Here is a 27506-nt window from a genome sequence, read left to right on the forward strand (position 1 = left end):
AAAGTAAATTGTGCTATTATTCCTAACTCTCCTATTTATTTATTGGTACTAAAATTTCTAGCAGTGAGAGCTAAAAATCTCGAGAGTCATTCTCTTTTTCTCCAGAGTCCTTACATCCAGTCTGTCTCCATGTTTTAGCTTTAACACTTCTAAAATGGCTCTGACATCTGATTCCTCATTCCATTCAAAATATCAGTACCCCAGCTCAACTAAGCAACACTTCTGTCCTGGGCAATTAACATAATCTTGTGATTGTTTGTTTTTAAATCACTTCCCATACTGTCACCCCAATTTATGAAGTCAGACCTACTCATGGTGAAAAAAACTTCAAAAGGTCCATGCCACCAAAGCCCGGATTCTCTTCCAATCAGTGGCCCCCTCCATTACAGTGGAACATCACCCTTGCAAGTCCACATATAGGCCCAGAAACATCCCTGAAATTGACACATACTGATGGCAGAAACATTCTCATTCTGCCAAAAGAACAGGGCTGTTCTTTGACTTGTACGTATGTATCATTGTTTGCTTCTGATGCTGATGGCTAAAAGTCATTTAAGTCGTTGTTCTTGTCCCGAGACTATGCACGATAAGGGTCCAAGGACTGTACAGTTGAGGGAGAAGGGGAATGAGATGTTCTCTTCATTCTTTCCTTATCTCGTCCATACTTTCCTAAGAAAATATTTGGTTGTCTTGTTTTCTGATGGATAAAACCGGCAACTACAAATCACATTCTGTAGAGGCTTCATCTATATACATCTGCATGAAATATAAATAATTCCACATACAACTTCAACTTGCTGATTTGGCATTCCTAATACCATCAAATTTACGAAGAAAACACAAACACAAGTCTCAGAGGCATTAAGTGAGTCAAACAGGATGTATCCAGTCTTTCTGAAGCCAAGAACCTCTTTGCTCTATCAAATAGGCCAATGTTGACAATTCTTGCCTATTTTTGCCTCTGTTAAACAATACCTTACACAATGGCATAGACCATATTCTTCCTATTCACTACTATATCCAAGAGTTAAGCATAAATTTAAACCTCACAGAAATATAGTAAATATTACTGAGGGAACAGAGGCGGGGCTAATCCTGAGCAATGCTGTGGTACAGGGGACCCTTGTGCAAGGCACAATAGTCTCTGCTCCCTAACATTTACTCCTCAGTAACAGGTCTCAACCATTGGAGGTTTTGTCCTTACTCCACTTATTTATATTTTAATATAAATCAGTGTGAGGCATTTTCTCCAAGAGTTCTGGTATTTAACTTTCATTTCCAAGTATTGAATGGAAAAAAAAAATCCTGAATTTCAATTTACTTTCCTTAAAAAATAACTCCCAAGAACAGGCCGAACTTCAGAGGGTATGTTTACAGGTAGTGGCCTCTGCTGCTTCTAGAAAGGGCTCAAAATTGGAATTATATGACTATGGACACTGAAGGCAATCCCTGGGATTTGCTGAAAGAGCAGAAACTGGAAAAACATAGCTAAATGAAGGTTTAAAACACAACTGAAATATTTGTTGTTGCTTCTATTATCATCTTCCTTAATCTCTGTAATACCTGTCTGGAAGAAAACAAAAATATCTTTGTAATAAGTATCTGTGCTTGGAATGTATTAACTATATTTAATCTAGGGATGTTTCTTAGAATCTTAGAATCTTTTAGGTTACACAGATAGAATAATTCTCCAGAAATTCTCATGCAGTATGATAAAACATGGCAATTTATTTATATTATTCATTGTAGCTATGTGGACTGAGTTATATTTGGATTCCACTCTACTTTAGATAATTATTTTTCATTAAAATGGAAGTTCTCCATCTTGGCACTGTTCACATTTGGAGCTGGATAATTCTTGGCTCTGAAATGCTATCCCTGGCTTCAACCTGCTGGATGTCAGTAGGAATCCCCAATTTTAACAAACAAAATGTCTCTGGATACTATCCAATAGGCTGAGAAGGACATAATTGTCCACTGGTTTAGAACCACTATATGTTAAAGCAAAACATGACTCTCCCTACCTTACATCTCTTCACTAGGAGAAACCAGAAGACAAGCTATGTTCCCTAAATAATGCACATTGGACATACCATGTCAATCCCATTCCTAATATCTTCTCTTACGATTTGTTTCCCCAAATCTAAATATCCCACACGCATCCAAATAGTAAACATCCACTTAAGTTCTAAAGCCTATCTCAATTTCCATTCAAGCTATGTAGTCTTCTCTGAAGCTAACTGCCAAGATTTTCCAGAGTTATTTAAACCTATTTAGTCTTGCCAGCTGGATAGTAAACTACTAATAAGGCAAAGTTGCTGCAATAGTAAGCAACACTGAGAGACAGTCTGAGTTCAAGCCCCAAAACACAGCAGCTGTGCAATTCAGGACAGTACTTAGCATCTTATCTAAATTCCTTCATATGTAAAATTGAAGTGAAAATCACTCATATTTCATGGTGTCACTGAAATAAATAAATGAAGTAAAAGGTAAAGCTCTAAGGTCTCTGCTTGGTATTTTTATTTACTTAGCAAACACTTTCATTGTGCACAGTATGACATCATTTCCTTTAGTCCTCATAAAAAAACCTACAAGGAAGGGGTGGTGATTATTACCCCATATAACAGCTGATGAAGCCAAGACATAGCACAGCCAAGTAACTTGCCCAAATTCACATGGTTAACAAGGAGTGGAAGGGAGATTTGAATCTGACAGAGACAGTTCCAGTGTTCTTGCTCTAACCACCAAGACATGCTTCCTCTTCTGTGTAAAATATACTCAAGAAAGCCACCCACCACCAACATTGTTTTTACTTCTCTTATCCTTCTTCAAGGGACTGAAGAAGTGTACATTCAGCATTTTTTTCCATTGTACACAATTGCAGCACGACTTTTCATTTCTCTGGTTGTAGCATTGAACCATATGTGCAGTCATGCATGTCCATCTCATTCCACCACCTTTCCTGCACCCATGACCCCTCCCTCCCCTCTGCCCCATCAAAGCTACTCCATGTTTCCCATGCCCCCCCCCATTATGGATTAGCATCCACTTATAAGAGAGAACATTTGGCCTTTGGTTTTTTGGGATTGACTTACTGCACTTAGCATAATATTCTCCAAGCCCATTCATTTACCTGCAAATGCCATAATTTTATTCTCTTTTTTTTTTTTTGCATGGACTGTATTTTCTTTTATTATTAAATTGATGAAATATATTTAACTTTATATTTTCTTCTTTTTCATTTTTATTTTTTAATAATGAGAGCAACTAAGAACAGAGCAGGGAGGAAGTGCAGGAAGAAAAGATTAACATTAAACAGAGACATGAGGTGGGAGGGAAAGGGGGAGAAAAGGGAAATTGCATGGAAATGGAGGGAGACCCTCATTGTTATACAAAATTACATATAAGAGGTTGTGAGGGAAATGGGAAAACAAACAAGGAGAGAAATGAATTTTATTCTCTTTTAATGAGTAATATTCCAGTGTGTGTGTGTGTGTGTGTGTGTGTGTGTGTGTATACACACCCACAGTTTCTTTATCCATTCATCTACTGAAGGGCATCTAGGTTGCTTCTACAGTTTAGCTATTGTGAATTGAGCTGCTTTAAACATTGATGTGACTACATTACTATAGTATGCTGATTTGGGGTATAGACTGAGGAGTGTGATAGCTGGGTCAAATGATGGTTCCATTCTAAGTTTTCTAAGAAATCTGGAGAGATTTCTTCTAAGCAGTCTGGAGAGACTGCTTTCCAGATTGATTGCACCAATTTGCAGTCCCACCAGCAATGTATGAGTGTGCCTTTCCCCCCACATCCTTGCCAACATTTATTGTTGTCTGTATTCTTAATAGCTGCCATTCTGACTGGCATGAGATAAAATCTTAGAGTAGTTTTGATTTGCATTTCTCTAATTACTAGAGATGTTGAACATTTTTTCATATATTTGTTGTTTGAATTTATATCTTCTTCTGAGTAGTGTCTGTTCAGCTCCTTAGCCCATTTATTGATTGAGTTTGTTTGTTTGTTTTTTGATGTTAAGTTTTTTTCAGTTCTTTATGTATCCTGGAGATTAGTGCTCTATCTGACATGCATGTGGCAAAAATTTGCTCTCAAATTGTAGACTCCCTCTTCCCTCATTGAGTGTTTCTTTTGCTGAGAAGAAGCTTTTTATTTTGAGTTCATCCCATTTATTGATGAGGATATTGATAAAGAAATCTTGCTGGAATAAGCCCTAAAATTATATTTTTTTCACATTTCTTTTCCAACTAGAAAATCTCAAAGCTGCTATTCAAGTTTGCATCTAGAGATATGAATTACCTTTATACATCATCCAAAAATAATTCTGCTGGAATTTTATCTAAAACACTTCACTAAAATATTTTGAGATATCAAGTGGGATGTGAAAATGGAAAGGTGCTTCCAGAAAGTCAGTAGAATTTCAAGATCCCTCAAACTGAACCTCAGCTAAGTATAACCAGTCATTTCAGTCTCTATGCACTTTTTAATTTTAAGAAAAAATTTAAGACATTAGGATATTCTTTTAAAAACACATGATAAATGTTTTCACATAAATGCTCAAATTTTTAAAATAACAGAGATATTTCTCTTTGTCATAGAACCTTTATGAGCATACTTTCCTTGGCAATTTAGGAAACATTTCATCTGATTTTTAATTTAATTCCATTAGATTTTAATCATACCCTTTAAAGACAGAAATGGTGTACGGTTTTGCTTTGTTTTGGCAAAGAGAATTTACTTAAGTACACAAAATGAAGGTTGCATATTATTCGGCTTTAAAAGTTTTTAAAATTAAGACTGTCCTTCACAGGACATTAACATATTAAGGCAGGCAAATAAAATATGAAAAGTAATTTAAGAGAAAGAATCTCATGTGTGATACATGTATGATAAAGAACTAAATGAGTAGGATCCACCTTGCTAGGTCTTGAGAAAACAGATAGGACTTGTGGACTGTGTCCTTGTGAATACCGGTGACTCTCTTCCATTTTGATCAGATTGTACTTTTACTGCTGTCCAACATACTACTGAAATATACTTCTGTTTATTCTATTGAATAAATGGAATGCAAACCCAAAGATCGATTGATGTTACTGAAATGTCACAGAACAGTATTATTTACTGTATAAATCAGACCTGAGGCACATGGAACACATAAATACAAACAAAAACTAATGCAATTTAAGTAAAGAGTAAAATGACTACCTGTACTTGTAAAAACCATTTGACTTTAGAATAAACTAAATGGCATTCTAAATGGACGAGGAACAGGAGTGCCTTTCTAACACATTATATTTCTCCATTACGCAAAAAAATGAAAGATAAGAGATGTGAGGTAGACATGTGTTGTGGGACACTTAACTCATCTTGAAGTTATCTTCCCTGAAAAGACCATTGGGAAATAATTTTATTTTATTTAGAGTTTTTAAAATCCTGGGTGGATACTCAAAAACATTCCAACCACATTAGTAAACTATAACTCATGTTCAGTCATAATCTAGTCTGATACTAGGAAAATGCTTAAAGTAGAAACCATATAATTTTAGGGCATCTCGTAGCTTCAAGCCAATGGCAATGTTAGTTGCCATTTCAAATATTATTCAAACATTATTTTAAATATTCTAAATAAATATTTCAAAAATTTAAAATTCCTTACTTAATCTAAAACTGTAATTAACCCAAAAATATTATGAAGTTTTTTATATGTTGTACCTCATACAAATTCAAATTAACCATGGAGAGAAATAACAGAGGCATTTAAAATTTACAAAAAGTGGAATATAAAGTTACTTTCAAATTCTCAATTGAAGGGGAAAAAAGCAATATATTCAAGAAGAAAGAAATAATTAATTGCACATTTTCATTTGTTCTGTTCATTTTCCGCTAACATTTCGAAAAAGCAAGGCACCACAGGACCAACTTGACAAGCACGCGTGGGCACTCCCATGGTCCTTGATGGATGTTCAGGGGAAGTCAGGCCAAGCTGCCAGAGACACCTGGGCACACGCTGTGCCCGAGTAATTTCAGAAAAATAGCTTAACACCAAAGGTACCATTCTACTGCTTCTTTCTCTCAAGCTGAGAGAGAAGGATCCCTTAATTTGCTTAACGCAGGAATTCAAAAGGGAAATATTTTGTCTTCAAAATGAAAAAACTGAAAGTTTTCCAGTGCCCAGACTACCCAAAGGAATATCCATCCTTTTTGTCATCAAAAGTAATGTTTACAAAGTTAATGTCCTTTTATGTTGATGTATGAAACAAAATTTTAAATGACAGGTAATGCTTATTGAGCACTTGTCACGCATCACACATGTAAGCACATCACAAGTACCAACTCACTGAATTCTCTCAACATCTCCAAGACCAGGGATGATGATGAAGAGAAGGTAAGAAATTTGTGCAAAGACACGGGGCTACAGTGAGTAGTCTGGGGACCACGATCTTTCACCAATATGCCCCGTCTCTTTCCTGGAGCTTCTGATCACTTTGGAATTCAAGAATGGATACAGGACAGGGAGAGTTTATCTTCATACTGATTTCTAGATGATCTTGATCCTGAAGATGCTTAAAGATTAAATAGATAATGCTCCTCTATACTCATGTGCAATATTCCTCTCATCCCAGCATTTATGAATTGGAAGATTGAGTTATAAGTTTTTTTCCCAGCACATTAGTAACACTTTGTATTGAGAATTAGGTCCTATTAAGAGGATCAAACTAGGGGGTCATAGAGCTGGAATTGAGGATACTGCTTTAAGACTGGAGAAAAGAGGGCAACTTTTCCTAAAATTCTTATAGTTTTGAATTTTCTTGTATTTCTACAAGTGTTAGAAACCCATGTGTCTATTCACTGTGCATGGCTTGGTGACCACAGATGGCCATGGACACTGGCCTCTGAGCACTATCAGTCTGAAGATGGTTGTAGGGTCTTCTCTCTGGTATAGTGCACGGCCTCTGGAATTTCTCTCAGAGATATTTCATGGCCTGTTCATGATGGAAGGCACCCCACTATTTGGTGTAACTGTAAAGCACTGATAAAAACACCTTTTTTAAAAAAAAAAGTGGAAGGTCAGCATCCATGAACACAACATTCAACAGAAGGTTGGATTCCAATAATGGCCAACACCAAGGCTCCCAGCAGAACCTACTCCTAACTTCCAGGCAACTCTAAATGTCTAGAATTCTTGTGGGTTCTTGGAGAAAGAAAGGCAACTCACATGTCCCCACCTACTCTAGTCAGTACGGCTCAGAGTCCAAATTACTATGATTTAGAAAAATGATGTGAGATTTCATGACCCTGAGTATGAAAATGGAGAATGTGTTAACTTTAAGGGTAATTATTCCATAGGACAGCAAAGATATACAGAGCAACACAGCACAACCCCCAAAGAATTAAACATCTGCAAATATTATGCACATGTAGCCAGAACTAAGTTGTAAAGGAGCTTTTACAGCTCTTTCAAATAATCTTACAGATTTTCATTATGGCCACAAGGTGGTACAAACCTAAAGTTCTCCATAAATTCCCACAGGAAGGCATATGTCTAAGACATTTTAAAAGCATTCCATTCTGTTTCAATCAACCTGGTTTTGTAGTTATATTCCCTGACAATATGTGAAAGCAATAAGGATTTCAATAGCTATAAGGATTTATCTGAATTTCATGCAGTAGAAATGTATACCACAGATGTGACACATCTCAACCTAAGCTCTTGGAAGGGGAGAATAACAATATTTCAATCACAGTGGTTAAAAGCAGAGTACCTAAGTCATGTTGCCTGAGTTCTTGAATATGTCTTAAATATCATCACAAATTAAGTTGTGGGAGCATTAAACCCTACTAAAATGTTGATGGAAGATTGTTCTATGTCTGTGAGGGAAAGAGTGTTTTTGTGAATGTAAATGTATATATATGGTGCCTGCCATATATTCGACTATTTGACTTTAAGTAGGCATTGTGATCTTTGGAACAGAAAAAATAAATGATTTTTTTCCTATGTTTGCGATCTGGTCTGATCAGGATTCTAGTATAAAAGTCAGGATTTAATAACGTAATTGTGGTACAAGTTTAAAGCACTCGTGTTTACTTCTATGAGTCTTCTCAATGATAATGTAGTAATTCATCTCATTAAGAGTTTATCATAGGAATTTAAAATTAAAAGTAGCAAAGTGCTCAATGCATTTCATTTTTTTTTAAAGAGAGAGTGAGAGAGGAGAGAGAGAGAGAGAATTTTTTTTTAATATTTATTTTTTAGTTATCGGCAGATACAACATCTTTGTTTGTATGTGGTGCTGAGGATCGAACCCGGGCCGCACGCATGCCAGGCGAGCGCGCTACCGCTTGAGCCACATCCCCAGCCCCTGCATTTCATTTTTAAAGAAGTAAAACTGGTTAAAAAAAAAAAAAAATCTTAGAATCCATGCTCCCTTACAGAATGCCTACAGCCTTTGTTCTGCTCAGGAGCACTGTAGATCTCAGGGAAGCAAACAATTGGTAGAGTGCAGACTTAATTGGTAGAGTGCTTGCCTCACATACATAAGGCCCTGGGTTCAATCCCCTGCATCACAGAAAAAAAAAAAAAAAAAAAAAAAAAAAAGGCTTTTCAACCCAAATGTGCCCATGGGTCAGCACTGCCTGCACCACTCCTACAGTAGAAACGCAGAATCTATGCCTCAAACCTACTGAAAAGGAACATGCATTTTGAACAAAATCCCCCAGTGATTCAAATGGATGCTAAAATTAAAGAAGAGTGTTGGGGGAAATGAAATCAACCTAGGCCTACAAATAGCATAGAGACTTAAGAATTAGGAACTTGATCCAGATTGTGCTTATGCGTTCATCTGAAAGAAAACTTCATTTCCCCACAGGAATAGATATTATAAGAAACAAATGTGTGAGATTCTCAAGAAAATCTTGAGTACATTCAGATATTAATTTATATAAACTTATAAAAGCTGACCTGAGTACAAGGAGCTCATAATTCTCCTGAAGATATTTATTTTTTGTTAAAGTTTAATGCCAACATTAAGCTCTTTGTCTCCTGAATACTTGTAAGAAAAGTTAGCCCCACGTGTAATCCTACAACTGTACTTAGCAGCCAGAATACTGCAAAGAGGAAGAGTTTAGTGTCCAATACAGGGGCCAGACAAGAAAAGAAACCTCAGTTTGTATCCATAATTAGGATTTTAAAGTGTCTCATAATTATGTGAAATTTTGTCATTTTAAAGAACATTACAGGTTGGCTGTCTGATCACATCTTACAGAAGGGCACGTGGCTCTATCTTCTTCTGAATTCTGAGACTAGCCTCCATTATCATACGTGATCTGGGTTTTCCCTAGCACTTCTTAAAAGGAGCAGAAATCCAACGAAGTAACTATTGCGTTGGTGTTAGCAATTTCATTTGGTTATAAATGAGGTTTGTGGTCAGGTTTATGTGTTTTGTTTCATGGAGGCACAGAGAAAACGCTATGACCAACTGAAATTCTGCTGTCATAGTAGAATTCACAATCTGCTGTTGGAGGAGGCTTTCCTCCATCACAGAACAGACAACACCAAAGAGCGTTGAACACCCAGCCATCCAGCACCTAGCACGCAACCTATGTCACCATGCTATTTATAACATGTCACATCCATTGCTACTTCTTGTAACTTTAAAACTGAGAATTGTGCTAATATCACCCAAGTGATGCACACTGATTGTTTTAGAAATAAGAAATTTGTAATGATTCTGAGTCAGGTATAAATGTAAACTACTGACAGCTTCTTCATATGAACCTTGAGCATAATGATGCAGAGCAGGATTGACAGTGTCCCAGGTCGATGCTGTATTTCAGCATCAGTCTTCAGTGATTCTGAGACTAGCCAACATGTCTAGGAAAGAACCAGTGACTGACTTGTTCTTGGCTGACTGGGTGCCCTCAGGTGAAAAGGAGGAGACGGGCCAGAGGCTATGATTACAGTGTCATCTCGCCCCTGCGAAGAGTCCATGGGATGCTGCCATTTGTATTATGACATCTCAATAATGCAGAAGGGAATTTCTAAACGCAGCTACTTAGGAGAGGGCAATTTACCAAAGAATAAAACAAAAATAGATATAGTCAGTACTATCTAAAACAAAGAAAGGAGATACAACTATTTAGCGGGAAATAGTGATTTGTTTTGTGTGGTATCCTTAAGAAAGCCCTTACATATGCAAGAAAAACGGAGAACTCCAATAGTAATCTGTCACTCTTCTTTTCCAACCTGTAGAAAGTTATAGAAATTTGCCCTTTTGGGGAGAATTGAACCCATGAGCACTTACCACTAAGCTAAATACCCAGCCTATTTTATTTTTATTTTGAGACAGGGTCTCACTCAGTTCCTTAGGGCCTCAAGATGTTGAATCTGGCCTTGAACTTGTGATTCTCCTGCCTCAGCCTCCCAAGTCGCTGGGATTACATGTGTGCACCACCACACCCAGCTATAGAAACTGACCTTCTTAAATTAGTGTACACACTATAAAAACAGAATACGGTGGCCCTGAATTGGGTAGTACTGAAAAAAAAAAAAAAAAAAAAAAAAAACAGACAAGAATAGGGTATAGGGTTCTGTTATTTTGATCTATCAATATTCCCAGTGTTGAGATATGTTATTACAGTTCTAGTCTTGTCTATTTTTAAAAAATTGTTATATACAAAAAATGCCAAATACAGCTCTCTTGATGATTTGCATAGATCAAGATCACGAAGCAGTAATATCATCGAAACTCTTCTAAGAAGAGTACACATATAACTTTTCTCAATATATCTTCCTACAACTACTTACAAATAAAGTGTTTGGCAGTATAGCTCATTCTTTCACTTTAGACTACCATATCATGAAATTCTCTAAAACTCCCTCTTGCCTTCTTGTCTCTTCCCAATTTCTCGCAAACTCATTAAGCTGATACAATGGATTGGTGACCTTCCTACCCTGCATCAAACAAAACAAAACAAACATAATAACTCAAAACAAACCAAATTAAAGGTGCTGAATATATGTTTTTACATAATGTCTTATCACTATCCTTTCTCCTGTAGCAATTAATTTCCACTGGCTATTCCTTCTGTGGGTTCTTTACTATGTAAAATAAACTTCTAGAGTTGAAGAGTCTAACTTGTGTCAAGCACACTGTGGGGATCCAAAGATACCTGTTTCTGGTTGTATGAGATGGATGAATGTCTTGGTTTCATGCTTTTATCAATGTTGAATCCAACAGATACAAAATGACACTTCCAGCATCACTCTTTCCCCTATACTAATAATCAAAAAATAAGCACTGGCCAAGTGTCAGGGATCTGTGACAGTTGCTAAAGAATCCAAACCATATCAGTTGAAAGAGCCTCATGGACTACAGAGTCTGAACTGCTCTCGGACTCATCATAAGCACAGTGACACCCACTGTCTCTGCACAACAGACTCTGTATTGATACAAAAGGGCGGGACTGTTTTGCCTAAGAGATAAGAACTACATTTTTTTAAAGTCAAATTAGATCCATCTTTTGCATGCCTGGAAAGTTACTGACACCTGTTCAGTAGAATAAAAAAAATGGTGTTTTTAGCTAGCAGTATGACCGGGTCCGTTGTAAGGCCTGTGCGTTTTCTTAAGGTCATAGGGGATGGCAGGCTTTAATTTTGGCTTCTAATGTATCTTCTCTTTTCACAGAAGCCTTTCTCCCAATGAAATCTCATTTAAAATGATGAAAATGCAAAGAAATCTTAAAAGTAAAATAAGAAAGTAGCTTAATAAAAACAATGGCAAAAAAAAAGTGGATTATATGAATTGAACTCAGATCTCAAATTGAGAATATAATCCTCAGCTTCAAACCAGTTTTGAAAAGATCGCCACGGTTCCCCTCACCTGTCATAAAAACCTTTACTCAGGTTCTGGCTCCTGTTCTCCTTACTTTCGACATTTACCAACTTCCTGGATGCTCTTCTACCTTCACCGACAGAGCTCACACTCTTCTTTTCCTTGGTATCTAACTTTCCCCTCTCTGTTGACGTTTTCACTGCCATTTTGACAAGCTCGGGCCTTCCTATTTCTTTTTTCCCATATTTCTTATTGGTGCATAGTAAAACAGTTTTCCACATTCTCTTCCAGAATACTGAATATACTTAATATTGTGTATGCCGTGGCTAGAACATTTTTAAGTGCAAATCCAGTCATGTGGCTTGCTGCTGAAATGCTAGCAAATTCTCCCTATTGCATAGATAATATAACCTCAGTTCCAGTCCTTGTCAACTCATCTTGTCCCCGACTCCAGCTAACACCTGGGCTTCTGTTCTCTAACAACACTGGACCTAACTCCTGACATGCACTCTGATCTACTGCCTCTGAACATCCTGTTTTCTCTGCCTGTGAATTCCCTTTCTCACCACTAAAATATTTTTCCTTCAGCTACTGATTTAAATGTCACTTCTGCAGGTGTGACACTGTGATATATATTCCTTGATTTTAGCCCATGGCGCCTGACTCATTAACTCCTTCCCCAAGGTAGGACACAGAAACCAGAATTTCTTTCTCAAGGCAGGAAACTCTAATCTTCCCTCATCTTTCTTTTTTTGGAGCTGGCCATAAAGACATTTTCTGGTCTACACTCCTTGTCCAGTAGTAGGTCCTAAGGCTCTCCTGATTCCAGAAGAGTCCTACCCCATGCCCTGGAGGAAGGAATGCTGCACAGAGATGCCGGGAAGACTGTTGAAGCCCACAGCCTCTGCTGGGTTTCTCCTCCCAGTCTATTGCCTAACACATGCAATGGCGCCTCTGCAAAAACCCAGAGGACAGAGCTCTGAACTTGTAGGTCATGGAAGGTAAACATGATAAACATGGAAGGTTCCCGAAGGGTGATGCCTGGGGAAGACACAGAAGTACCCCTTCCTACACTTCACCCTGAGCATCTCTTCATCCATAATACCCTCCATAATCAACTAGAAAATGCAAGTGGTTCCCCAAGTTCTGTGAGGAGCTCCAGCAAATCATCAAACCCAAGAAAAGGGTTATGGGAACCCTACTGACAGCCAGGGGTCAGAAGCACAGGTAAAGCAACTGTGGCTCCGGGCTGACAGCTAGAGGGAGTGGGGCGCGGAGCAGGGAGCAGTCTTGAGACTGAGTCCTCACAGGAACCTTGCAGGAAGGATCTCCAGAGTCTCCAGGTAGGAAGTGTCAGAACTGAATTGCATTTGAGGACACCCCGTTGGTGTCTGCTGCAGAACTGATTGCTAACTTGCTGGTGGTGAGAAATCCTTACACATGGGTCTCAGAGTCTTTTGCCACGACTGTGGTATGAGAGCAGAGGAAAAACAAGACAAACAATTTGTTTTTCCAACATACCACAGAGCAGCCTTCCCTGTCTCCCACTCCCAATCTTCTTCTTTCTCCAAACCTTGTTCTGAGGGTTCGATTGCTTATGCTCATAGTTTGGCAATAATCTAAAAGTTTATCAAATCCACTATGATAATATTTATTCATTTTTTTGGCAGTCCCTCCTCCATGAACCCCGACCATCTGCATTATCAGCTTAACAATAAAAATTGCTTTTAAAAGCTTAAAGATGGATTGTGCCAACAAGTTAAGGTAACCTTATCCTTAGGCTGTGGTTCATGATTCCTGACTGTCCTCGGTTTTTATAGCTATCCCACCCATAGTAAATACACTCAAAGTCATCGAATTAGATAAACTGCATTTTCTAATCTGATAAGCACTCACAGGGGGAGCCGGTTTGAAGTCTTGACTCAGCACTTTTTTTCAAAGAGAATCAAACAGAACTTTGAATTCCAAAAATCTGTGTGTCCCAAGATAGTCATTTTGTTTGACTGCAAATGCTCTCAACTAATGTAAAGCAAAGTAAAATGCTATTCTGACAGATAATACCATCAGACAACTGTTCAGTGGTTATCATTCAAAGTTAACCACATTTAAAAAAGGGAAAGCCCCCACCTTGTAAAGGAAGTAAAGCAACTGAAGGGTGAAGCGTAACTACATATTTGCAACAGCAAAGCAAATGAGGTACTCACGCATGTCACCAAAGGCCCCCTTTGTCACTTTGGTGGCACGTAACACCACCACTGTGAATTTATGGGAGTACTGGTGCTCCACCTAGAAATAGAATGAGAGGAAATTTAAGTAAGCTTTCATGGTAGAATATCATTGCTTCCTTGACAGCGATTAAAAATAATCTAGTTGGAGATCAGTAACGTGCATACCAGAAACATTCTTGGATGCTAAGGTTGGTCCTTCTTCAACTTTCTCTTCTCTCCCACCACAGAATCATTGAGACACACGTTTAGATCATGTTTTAAAACGTCAGACACACGGCAGCTTGACTATCAGCACTTCTTTGCTGTCAGGTTTAACAAGTCTTTGGGGGAATGTAAATCAGGGCTTCAGGCATTCCAGGAGCACAAGCAGGCTTTGTACTGGCTGACTGGGAAAGCCTGGCTGGAAAGGTGATCTCAGAGCAAGACCTTTGCCACACTCAGGCTTGTGTTGTTGCTGTTCACCACCAATCAAAAGCCTTTTCTGCATGACATTTCTAGAGCAGCTTGGGGACCCAAGCCTACACAGGGACTACTTATATTAACTTCAAGGCATTTGTTATTAACCCATATGCAATGATTTTAAAGTCTTTATTAACCTATTAGATTGTATGCACGTGGTAAATATTAACAGGCAGAAGATTTTATTAAACACCTCACCTAAATGGAAACAGGTTATGAAACAGCCCTACTCAGTGAGAACAGGGAAGCAAGAATTCACATAGTGTCGAGAGAACTGAAACACGACAAAATCTTTGAAAGCTCAAACCATTTTTTTCATTTTAATGTTACGAAAGTTCACCTCACCAAATTCTAATAAACTTATCTAATGGGTTAAAATTCATCAATTAAATAAAAAGAAACAAGGACGATGATACCACTGTGAAGTAATAACAATCTAAAAAGCAAGAAGATGCAAAAACACCATAAAGAGGTTAGATTCATAAAGATTGAAAAGATTAGTAAAGTCAGTTATTTTTTAACCAAGGTACTTATGGGAGGAAGGGAGGGTTGGGCGTGGGGGGAGGGGAAAGGGGGAGGGGAAAGGGGGAAATTTACTAATTTCAGAAATGAAATAGAAAAAAAAAATTTTAAATGTATAAATAAAAATAAAAGAAATAGAGGCCATCGCTATAGATCCTATGGGTATTAAAAGCATAATAAAAGGAATACTAGGAACAACTCTATGCTCACAGATTTGGTAACCTAGATAAAATGAAAAAATTCCTTGGGGGAGACAATCAACCAAAACTCACACAAAATAAACAGGTCATCTGAATAGGCCCATGTTTATTAATGAAATTAAATTAATAACTTTCCAAACCAGGAAATATCAGATCCACCTGAGTTCACTGGCGAATTCTATAAATCATTTAAGGAAAAATTCCCTCAACTCCCTATAGTGTCTTCCAGAAAGAAGAAGGAGAGGGAATAGCTTTTAATTAATTGTAAAAGGGCAGCATTATCTTAATTCCAAAACCATTCAAAGGCATTATAAGAAAATAAAATTACAGAGTAATATTTCTTGTAAGTGTAGATGCAAAACTACTAAAAATGTTAGTGAATTGAGTCAAACAATGTATTAAAAGAATTGTACACCAAGGTCAAGTGGAATTTATACCAAATATGCAAGGCTTGTTCAATATTTGAAAGGCAAATAATATAACCTCTCATAGCAACAAGACAGAAAAAGAAAAATTGCATGATCACACTTTTAGACCAATAAAAAGCATTTGACAAAATTCAACCTTGATTCAAGATTAAAAAAAAAAAAAAAGACTTTAAGCAAGCTAAGATAGAATAAAACTTCCTCAATTTGATAAAGAACATCTTCAAAAAGCATACAATATGGGGCTGGAATTGTGGCTCAGTGGTAGAGCACTTGCTTAGCACATGTGAGGCACTGGGTTTGAGACTCAGTACCACATGAAAGTAAATAAATAAAATAAAGATATTGTATCCATCTGTTAAGAGCCACAGTTAAGTCAGAATGAGGCCTGGCATTTTGCCAGAGGGAATAGTTGAAAGGTGATCCTGCTCTGGGAATAGGGCAGCTCCCGGATTAGGGCGGATCCTGCTGTCTGGGTGTCCTACTTTGGAGTTCCCCTTGAGTTCTCACCGGGTTCCATGAGAACTGGCACACGGAGCCCAGTGGAGGGAGTGTGTTCCCGGGAAGTGAGTGTAGAGTTCTGATGAGAGTTTGGGAATAAATAGTTGCTGTTTGAACCTACAAGGCTTTGTGGCGGCTTGGTTATTTGTCCCCAGCCAGACTGCGGCATCCATCTACAACTAAAAATATTTTTTATAAAAACATACAATAATTAATATCATACTTAATGATATGAAATTAGAAGCTTTCCTGCAAAGATCAGGAACAAGGAAAGGATGTTCCCTCTCATCACTCCTTTTCAACATGGTACTAGAAGCCCTAGCTCATGCAATAAGACAGAAAAGAAAGAAACAAAAGGTAAACAGATTAGGAAAGAAGGGAAAACTGTCATTGTTCACAGATTACATGATTATCTATGCAGAAAATGCAAGAAAAGCTATTTTTTTAAAAAAATCCTGGAACTAATAAGTAATTATAGCAATTTTGCAGGCCATAAAGTTAATATAAAAAGTCAATCATTTTCTTATATACCCAGCAATAAACAAGTGGATTTTAAACATAATCCCATTAATATTAGCACCCCCAGGACTAGAATACTAAATTATAAATCTAACAAAGTAAGTATAAAATCTATATGAGAAAAACTACAAAACTTGTAATAAAAGAAATCAGACAGGAACTAAATAAATGGAGACGTATTTCATGTTCATGGATAGGAAGACTGGATATTGCCAAGATGTCATGCTATAAACAACTTGATATATAGAATCAACACAGTTCCAATCAAAATCATTGCAAATTATTTTGGAGGGATGATAAATTGATTCTAAAACTTACATAGAAGGGCATAAGACCTAGAATAGCATACACTATGTTTAAGGAGAAGAAAGTTGAACTACTGACACTACCTGACTTTGAGACTACAATAAAGCTTCAGTAACCATTGGCAGTGGAGTGCTAGTGAAAGAATAGACAAACGAATCAATGGGAGAAAATATAGCATCCAGAAATAGGCTCACAAAAACACAGTTAACTAATCTTTGTCAAAAAACAAAAGCAACAAAATGAAAAGAAAAAAGTGAGCTGGGCACAGGGGCACATGCCTATAATCCCAGTGGCTCAAGAGGTGGAGGCAGGAGGATCGCGAGTTCAAAGCCAGCCTCAGCATGGTGAGGCACTAAAACAACTCAGTGAGACACTGTCTCTAAACAAACCACAATATAGGACTGGGGAGGTGGCTCAGTGGCCAAGTGCCCCTGAGTTCAAACCCCAGTACCTGCCCAACCCCCCCAAAAAAGAAAAAACTCATTTTAACAAATGATGCTATAACAACTGAATATCCACAAGAAAAACAAATAGATAAATTTAGATAAATGATACCTGGTCTTGAAATAAGATAGAAAATGCCTTTGAAAACCAACTTAGGGGTTAGCTTTCTCCACTAAAGAGACAGTCTCAATAGCAACACTCTCCCTGCCCTCTCTCTCTCTCTGCATACACACACATATGTAAAATTTTACTCCCCCCAACATCTATGCTCTTTCTCTATATCTTAGAACTTCTTCTAACACTATATGAGTTTCAAATGACTAAAACTCTCTTGTAACATAAAAATTATGTGCAATACTTTGACTTATTATTATTTTATAGATTGGTTTTGAGATTGCTACAAGCATACTCATATGTCAGATATTATAAATAGCATACAGAAAGATGTTATTATTCTACTAGATGTCAATTACCATTTAATATTTCCAACATCCCTCTTATAATAATTATTGTAAATAATAATGGTTGTTATCATAGATAACAACAAGCTTTATTTTAAATAAAAATATTGTGTATTATTTATATTTTGTAGATCAGTAAAGTGAGATTCTAAGAAGCTAGGTGATTTCCCAGTAACCCATGGATTGATCATAAGTGGTAAAATTTTATTAGATTCCAATCTTGTTGTCCTCCTTACATCCCTTTAGTTTCACAGAGAATAATAAAACCAACACCAATAGTTTTAATAGTAATAATAACTGCTTCTATTTATTTAAGTGGCATAGACAGTTACAATCTAGTTTGTATGTGATATCTGTAGTTGATCTAGTTAATGATCTAGTAATTGGCCTTATTTTACCCATTCAGCTCTTTCTAATCTGTGTTCCTTTGTATCAGCCTTGATTCTGTCTTAACTATAATAAATGAAATGCTCTTATACTATGATTAATACTTGACTATAATAAACGAAATACTCTTATCCTGTGAGATGAAATGCTCTTATACTATTCACAGAATATAAGCATACATTTACCACTCTATTGGTTTTTAAAAGTTAATTTTGGAAAAATCAGAAGTCTTCAGATCCCCTCTAAATTATTTTCAGAACAGGAATGTCAAAATCTCTGACCATCTCTTTCTGAGAACTGAAAGGATTAATAAGAGTGTACCCATAAAGTGAGTTCATTACACATTCTTAGAGAAAGGTGTTGTTTCAATAAATAAAAAATAATCTTTTGAGAATGCTTTTCCATATTTCCTGAGGCCAATATTGCATATCATTTCAAACTATTTCAGACTGGGCTAGGTTCTGACTTGAATAGGACATTTTTGGTTGAAATGATATTGAATCCACAACCAGTGCTCCCCCAGGAGAAACCAGTGACTCAAGACACTGCAAGACGGTAGTTAGTAGGGGAAATGCCACATTTCTATTGAGATATAAAAATCTAAGATCAATCCACTGACTCAGTCACCAAGAGGAAGGACTGAATAAGGAAGGTGTTACCTTACTTTGAGAAACTGACTTCATCCATAATCTTTTTCAGAGTGAAACTCAAGACATTTTCACTTTTTCTTTTCACAATTACAATTTCCCACAGATTAGGAAAACACCTACTGTATTAAGTTCATTCTGGAGAAATTGCATTGATATCTGCAACTAAAATGACGAGGCCTTGAAAAAGAGAACCAATTCTTACCAACCCACGTGATGACTTTCCAATGGTTAAAATTCTATTGTTCCAAACCCCAAAGAAACAATCACAAAATAATCTGGCTGGAAAGAAGATAGATTCTGTGTGTAAAAATTATTTTTTCTCTACTCAATTACCATTCCTAACCCAAATAAAAACTAACACAAGGCCTACAGCATATTATTACTAACTCCAGAGATAGTGATCACTACAGTTAACCTCAGCAACAGGAAATGCAAACAGATTTCAGAAATGCTTTAAAATGCATTGATGTTATCCCAAAATCATGGTGTTGTTTTTTTTTTTTTTCTGTTTACTTATTTTTCAGTTTTACTTCCTTGTGTGGAGTTTCACTCTGATATAAGTAAAAAGCACAGGCATCCCGCTCTTATTTTCTCACTTCTTTTTAAGAATCATCAATATGGTCTCCATTGCTACCAATGCCTTATGTGCTCTCAGTCATGGGTCAGCTACATGAGTTGACAAATTATCAAAGTGATGTCCAAAACACCTAATTAGGCAGCAGAATTTGTCAGCTCTAGCAGACATTATTAAAAGAAAATCAGAAATATGACTTGAGATTCATCTCCCCCAGGAGCAAGAAATTTGTCAACTTGTGCAATAGGTATGCACATCAAATTTAGTAATACACATACAAGTAAATATAGAGTATACTCTCACAGCAATAAGAATTTCAAGTCCTACTTTAATCAAGATTACAGAGACTGCTCTATCAGTGGGAACGAGTGCATCAAATATTTGATGGTGTCAGCTTGGGTCTAAAATACTCATTTAATGACATATTCACCATGAGTTTATAGTAACTGTAATATCCTCAAGATACCTAAAATGAAACAGTCACCCAAATTTTGAGTACCTAAACTGAAATTCCAGTGTAGACTCTACTCTGAGAGCAGTAGGCTCTGTGTTCTCCCAGGAAGAACCATGGCTGAGAGAAGACAGTGAAGGACAGGTATACCTTCACTCCCTGAGAGAGCTCATTAGAACACATAAAGCAGCACACACATTTGAAAGATTTTCTCACACATTCTTAAAGACATTTGGGGGAGCATTCACACTTATTCAGTTTAGAATAATTGGTCTAGATGATATGCCATGTTCATTCAGATGTAAGATGTCACTACACTGATGACTTCAATGAAAGAAGGATGTTTGGATATGATCGATACATGTTGTATGTACGTAGGTAGGGAAACACCACATGGAATCCCATTATATGTACAATTAGTAAGTATTAATTTAAAATTATAATAAAAAACTCCCCAACCTACATCATATGATTAACCAGCCTAATTTAGTGAGATATGTATATCTCACTAAATTATATATATATATTTAAATTGGCAGCCCATTTTTGTGTAATACAGGTTACCCAGAAACAACCAACCTGCAACTAGGATTTAAACTGTTCCAAACTGCTAGCTTCCCCAGGAACCTTACTTCAAGACCACAAAGCAGCACAACTACTAACAGGCATAAAAACAGACCCAATGATAGAACAACTATACCACACTACAATGTTCAAGGAAGTGAAAACCGCATTGGAAGATGACTATTTAAAAAATGGCTGGGAAGACTTTTAAAAGAACCAAATAGAAATTCAGGAACTGAAAAATAAATTTGTTGACCTAGGGATTTCCGATCTATGTCCTGTGATAAAGAAGCAGGAATATAAATATTTCTTTGTGTACTTTTGTTTCCAAAGAGAGGCTTGTGGAAAGGCAGGTCTGGGATCAAAGAAGAGGATAGGAACTGACCAATCAGCAGCCATGATGATAAAATTTTGTGATTCAATCTGAGTGGACTGGAGGGTGCTCAGATTAAACATTTTTCCTGGGTAAGAATGATTAGCATTTCTTGCTGATGATCAGCATTTGAATTGGTAGATCAGGTAAAGTGGACTGCCCTCCCCAGTGCCCCTCCCCAATCTGTTGAGGGGACCTGGGTAGAACAAAAAACAGGAAAGAAAAAATTCACCCCCTTTTCCCTATTTTATCATTTGAACTGGGACAATTCATTTCATCTTTTCAGTTCTTCACTTGGGGTGTACACCATCAGTTTCCCTGATTCTCAGCCGAGGAATGAATTACATCACCAGCTTGCCTGGGTCTTCAGCTGGAGAAGGTAGGTCATGTGACTGCTCAGCCTCCACAGTCATGTGAGGCAAACCCTCCTGACTAATTAATTAATGCCTCCTTTTGCTTTTGTTTTCCAGAGAACCCTGACAAATACATGAGCCTTCCCCTTCCTCACTTTCTAGACTTATTAGTGTTCACAGAAAACAAACTGTTCATCATAAAACTCATTATTATTTGTGGACAGTGCTGTATTTCTGCAGTAATTAGTTAGTGACCCTTACATGTATGAATTCCCAGTAGCAGCATCTTACTTTCTGACTTCCCTGAAAATACCTTACTTTTTTTTTTTTTTGTCTCAAAAAAATAATCTTGTGCAAATACCCAGTTACTATTTATAAAGGCCCTGCAAGGCAGACATATGAGGTACTACTCATACCCTGTTTTCCAAATGTCGCAGAGTCCAAGTGCTCATGAGCACGTAACTGGTCAGACAAGAACGGGCACTGGAACACTAGTTCTTTGATTACTTATCCAGTGGTGGTGTTTTTTCCTATGTTACTGTAATAATCTGGAATAATACTTTTCGACTTCCAGTCATTCTGCAATGGTGTTTTTAAAGGACCTTCCACATGGGGGTGACAACCTTAGTTTCTGTGGATGTGGGCTGTGGCTCTCTGTTGCTAATAGGTTGTTGGAAGAGGTGTGGATTTTTTCATCCCAAGGACATGACTCATATTTTCAGAGTAAAAAGATGGAAATTTTCATAAACCTTTTATAATTGATCTCTTCCTTATAAAGTTGATGACTCCCTGGTCCAAGAAAAAATAAAAAATAAAAAGGCACAAGTATTTTTAAAGTTGGAAAGCACCTCAAGACAACTCTAGACAAATAGGAATTAAGTTGTATCACATTCTTATCACTCCTTCTTAAAAGTTAGCACCATTGGAAACTAGAGAGCTTGCTGGCTGCAAACTGCGGCCTCAGCCCCCAGGATTCTTCAACATGTCCCTGCATCACAGTTATGGTGACAATAAGTCCAATCTTTTGTGCCTTGAGGCTGCCAAAGGGTGTTGGCCTGCCTGCCACCAAGTGCTCATTACAAGCCAGCTGGCTTGATTTTCCCCATCTCTCCAAGTCTTTACGAATACTGTTTCACGTTGAATATGTTCACTTACCTATTTTGAAAAAAATCTTTCTGTGAAAACCAGAGCAGGACATTATTTTTTTATTAAAATAATTTATACCTAAACATGCACACAGTTTTGTTTTGTTTTGATGTACACAGAGCAAGAACAAGATGACTGAAGAAAGCCGTGCAGCTCACAGGATCCTTTTTATTTTTTCAAAAAGGCTAAAGATTAGAATACTACTTGAATGCCTACCTCCAGTGTTGGAGAAAATAAAGAAAAATGTGATACAGATTTGTGAGGTTTGCATATTTCATCATATTAATATAACACATAGGTGATTACTATGGTCTAAGTTAATAAAATTTGCAGGAAAAGATGCTAGTACTGAGCCTTAAAATATCATCTGCAGTTTGATTTTTAAACACATACTAAGCATAGGCTTCATACTCAAAGAAGGACCAAATGGTCAGTTCAAAGATATCCAATAAGAGATATGCAGGGGTGGTACAGCATTCAGTTATAAGGCCTCATTAGGCCAGGTAGAGGACTGAAGTTCATTCAAAGTAATAATGTTATTTGAAAACTGCTTTAACTATACTAAATATCTTTCATTTTTTTAAATCATGCACGATTTTACCTCCAGACCGCTTCACACATGCTTTTCCTAACTCCTACTAAATCTTCAGGTTATGGTTACAAGTCACTTACATTAATTATCCTGTTGTATGTTACGAGAGTAATCTTCATTGTATCTTACTAGAGTCCTTACTAAAAATTGTTGTAATTATAAACAAATTGTTCATCTTTTCTGCTAGAGATGGGCTCATACTAATCAAGAACTTTGTTGGAGTTTCTTTGTATACACAGTGCTTATTGACATGGATTGGTATTTAATAAATGGCAATAAGCACTCAATTAAAAATTGAAATATATATACAGATATAGAATGAATTGAAAGTCCAGATATTAGGATTGGAAATTGTTATTGGTCTTGTCTCAAGCTTCAGATCACAGAACTTAACCTATCTTTCTTCTTCCTTCTCAGTTTTGAAGACCAGTTTCCATGTTAAAGTTTGAGGATTTACATTTGTATTAAATTCTCTGACAGCTATAGAAACTACTCATCTCCCTTAAGGTGTTAGAATAAGAAGCAATTAATCTATATATGATATAAAAACAATATAGAAAGTGGTTTTAAAACTACCTTAATTTTTCCATTCATCTACAGAAATCCATAACTGTGAAAGGAAATTAAGATATTGTTTAAGAAAAAAAAAGATTACCTCATAGTATTTTTTTTAAAGAAATACTGATTGTATGCTTTTTATAAGATTTGTGCTTTAAATACAAGGAAAATATATAAGTTCAAAGTAAAAGGATACATAAGCTAATTAGAGAATGTAATACAACTTCAAAATTTGAAAAACAAAAGTTAAATATGGAATATAATTTTGCACATTAAATATTTATCAACATAGATAACATATTAGGCCAAACCACATATAAACATATTAAAAAACAAAAAAATTATGGAGTATCTTTCTGAATACAATGGAATTATACACCAATAACAAAGGCAAGTAAAAAATTATCAAGTGTTTGAAAACTAAAAAGTACATGTCTATATAATCATGTCTAAGAATAAATTACAGTGAAAGAAAATATTTGAACTGAATAATTATGAAATACCATTTCCAAACTTATAGATTAAATTTAAAATAGATGATCTACAATATAATAATAACCATTTCAAGATTCTAAAAAGAAAATATCACTCAGCCATAGTAAGAATGACTTTAAGACATTTGCCAGTAAGTGGATGGATCTGCAGACCATCATGCTAAGTGAAATAAGCCAGTCCCCAAAATCCAAAGGTTGAATATTTTCTCTAACATGTGGAAATTGACCCACAAAAGGGGGTGACAGGGAGAATAGAAATTCAGTAAATTAAACAATGGGGAATGGAGGGAAGGGAGAGAAAAGAAAAGACAGGGAAATAAAAAGACAGTGGAATGACTCTAACATAATTTTCCTATGTATATACAAGAAAATATAACAGTGATTCCCACCATCATGTACATCCACAAGACAGGGTCCTATCTAGAATAAGATAAATCCTATGCTTGTATAATTATTTCAAAATGGATTTGAGTATCATGTGCAACTAACTAACCAATAAATTTTTAAAAATTTAAAAAGAGAAAATAAAATTGACATTATTCATCAATAATAGACATGTTTAATTTGAAAGTCCAAAGCATGTACAAAGAAACTGTTAGAATTAATAGAAATTCAGTAAGGTCACTGGATCTACAGAAATAAATTACATTTCCATATAAAAGCAACTAACTGGAAAATAAAATTTTCAAATATCATTAGAATTACATTAAAACATTAAGTATCAAGAAATAAATCTCTCCATGTATATGCTTATAGATTCATAAGCACATAGACATACAAGATTTCTTACTGAAAAATTACAACATATTACTGAATGATTTAAGGTGATTTATTTTGTTTCAGATTGGATTCACAGGTTATTAATGAATTGGAAGATTCATTATCATTACTGTTATCTCTTCTCTAATTGATTTATAAAGTCATTTTGGTCCAATTAAAATTCTAGCAGTTTGTGCCGTGTGTGTGTGTGTGTGTGTGTGTGTGTGTTTAAATGGACAAACTGCCTCCAAAATGTATATGAAAACAAGGAGTAAAAATAACCATGATAATCTTGAAGAAAGAATTGGAGGGTATACACCATCATATATAGACACATCTTAAAGGCACAGAGATTAGGAAAGATTGGTAATGGTGCAAACAGACTAATACACCAATTAGGAAATAGACCAAGCCACACATAATGGTTTTTATTTAAAGCAAATTACTACTGCCATTCAGTGAGGATATTATCGTTATCAGTAGACTAGATAAAGAGTTCGGGGTATATTCTGATAATATAAAAGTATATTACAATGGGAAAGTATGGAATTTTGTGCCACATGACAATGTTAGTGAATCTCACAGATGATGTTGAATGCAGATATTTATACAAAGGTCAAAGACAAGAAAAACATGATAATAGAGATTGAATATTGGTTTGCTTTGGTAGTTTTTTTTGACTGTAAGAGACATGAGCCAGCCTTCAAGAGTACTTACAACAAATATTTTATCTGGGTTATGGTTTTATGGATGGAGTACACATGTAATACCTCAATTTAAAAAAAGAAAAAGAAAAAGGAGAGAGAGTTAAGTAAAGAAACTTGCAAAAGAAAACAGACGTAATCAACAGCAAGAAAACAAGAACAGAAGAAATCTGAGAAGAATCTCAAGACAAGAATGACCAGCAGAGTCAGGGAGAGAAACTGGGAAATCATTGATTTAGCACCGAGGAATAAACTGATGAGAGCTTTCAATGAAAAGAAAGGCTGAGCCCAGTTTCCAGTGATTGTGAGCAGAAGGGGAGAAAGCACTACATAGAATTGAAACCCATTAACCCCACTATCCAGGCAGGGCAAGAAAGGAAATAGAAAGTGGAGAAGGATGTTGGATAAAAGGACATTGTTTCATTTTAAGTAAAAACGAGGCTGTGGATTATCTTAATATTCATAAATCCCATTTCTAACACAATAAATCTGAGTCTCATCTGTTGTATTTGGCAAGGAAAAAAGAATGATCAGAAAAAAAGAATGCATATTTCCCATGGAGTTTGGAAAATTACATTCTATTATTAAATTTGAATTATTCAACTCTTCACTAAAAGCTAACCAACCATAGAAGAGTTTGTTTAAACATTTCTAACTAAGGAAAAGTTTACGGAATTAATTGTCCCAGAAATGCATACCAAAACATAGCCCTGAACCCCAAAATCTATGAATCTTCTCTTCACTGTCTTGTGAAGGAGGCAACTCTACAATCTGATGATAGCTGAGTGCTAGCTTAGCTTCATTTTTTAAAGTTATTCCATGCAGTTCAGTATTATCACAAATGTTTTGGGTAATTTTTCCTCCTAAGTCCCTCTTCTCTAAAAACTTCCAGTGATTTAAAAAAAAAAAAAACATGTGTTAGTTTAATTATGTACTGTAGCCTGTTTTATATTAATAGTATACATTAATTTTATAAATTCAATTAAAACTTCAAAGAATTATTATAGAGTTTTGCTTTATCAATAACACCAGCAATACACAGACATGGAAATATATCAGCCCCTCTCCCTGAAAGAATACAAAAATAGTAAATTACTTACTATAATATGCTGGTAAGGATCTATGAAAGACATTTTGGTTTCAGTTACAGGAATTTTCACACTTCAAAGGTCTTCTTTGGCACTCCAACTTCTTCAAAGCCTACAAAAATAAACAATCACTATTGGTTAGCTTCCTCTTGGATGCAATTTGGAGATATAAATGATGATAAGGATGAGTCTCAAAAGTGTACCCAAGGGGACCAGATGAATTGAATTTCCCACTTTGCATATGAATGAGTACACACACATGACTTAGGGAAAGGGTGAATATATTTTGATAGTAGCATTCAATTTCCACATTTATTTGTTCAAATTTATTCTGAGTAAAATTAGGAAACTACAGGGGCTTTTTTGCTTTCATTTGCAAAGTAGTTTATGAGAAATGCATTGAAATTACGAAACACTGAAATTATTTTGGTGCCACTTATAATGGTAGCAAATGATTTCTTTTCTTAGTTGGTCAGCATTATACAAATTCACAATAAGAAATAAAGATTCTTTTACCTTAGCTATTTGTTAGGAATTTACAATACACATTCACGTCGAATGTGAACTTTAGTAATGACATTTTTTTTAAAAATGTTTGTTCATTATATATAAGGCAGAAGTTTATTTTAGAAGCAGTTATATGAAAATATTCTATTAGAGAAATACTCTCTTGTACTTTCTTTTCTCTTCTTCCACAATTACTCCATATTATTTAAATTAACATAAAAATTAGTCAAAGAACATTTTTGTTACTTCATCACAAAATTTTTCCCTGAAATTTTATACAATAACATACACACACACACACAGTGCAACATTCTATAAGTAACATCTAATTTGGAACATCTATTTAAATCTCTTTATTATTTATGTAGTGTATGAATTCTGAAATATCTTTC

At 35.9% G+C, this 27506-nt stretch overlaps 1 protein-coding gene across 1 annotated transcript in view; it reads right to left on the reverse strand.

The window, feature by feature from the left end:
- Positions 1 to 27506, reverse strand: part of Pla2g4a (phospholipase A2 group IVA) — a 127457-nt gene that overhangs the window by 75749 nt on the left and 24202 nt on the right. The window contains exons 2-3 of the mRNA XM_076831495.1: positions 26620 to 26719; positions 14054 to 14135 (exon numbers count right to left, since the gene is read on the reverse strand). Of these exons, the coding sequence (XP_076687610.1) occupies positions 14054 to 14135; positions 26620 to 26652 (115 nt within the window). The 5' untranslated portion in view covers positions 26653 to 26719. The remainder of the gene's footprint in view (positions 1 to 14053; positions 14136 to 26619; positions 26720 to 27506) is intronic.

This window comes from Callospermophilus lateralis, chromosome 13 (genome assembly GCF_048772815.1).
Source record: "Callospermophilus lateralis isolate mCalLat2 chromosome 13, mCalLat2.hap1, whole genome shotgun sequence".
NCBI lineage: Eukaryota > Metazoa > Chordata > Mammalia > Rodentia > Sciuridae > Callospermophilus > Callospermophilus lateralis.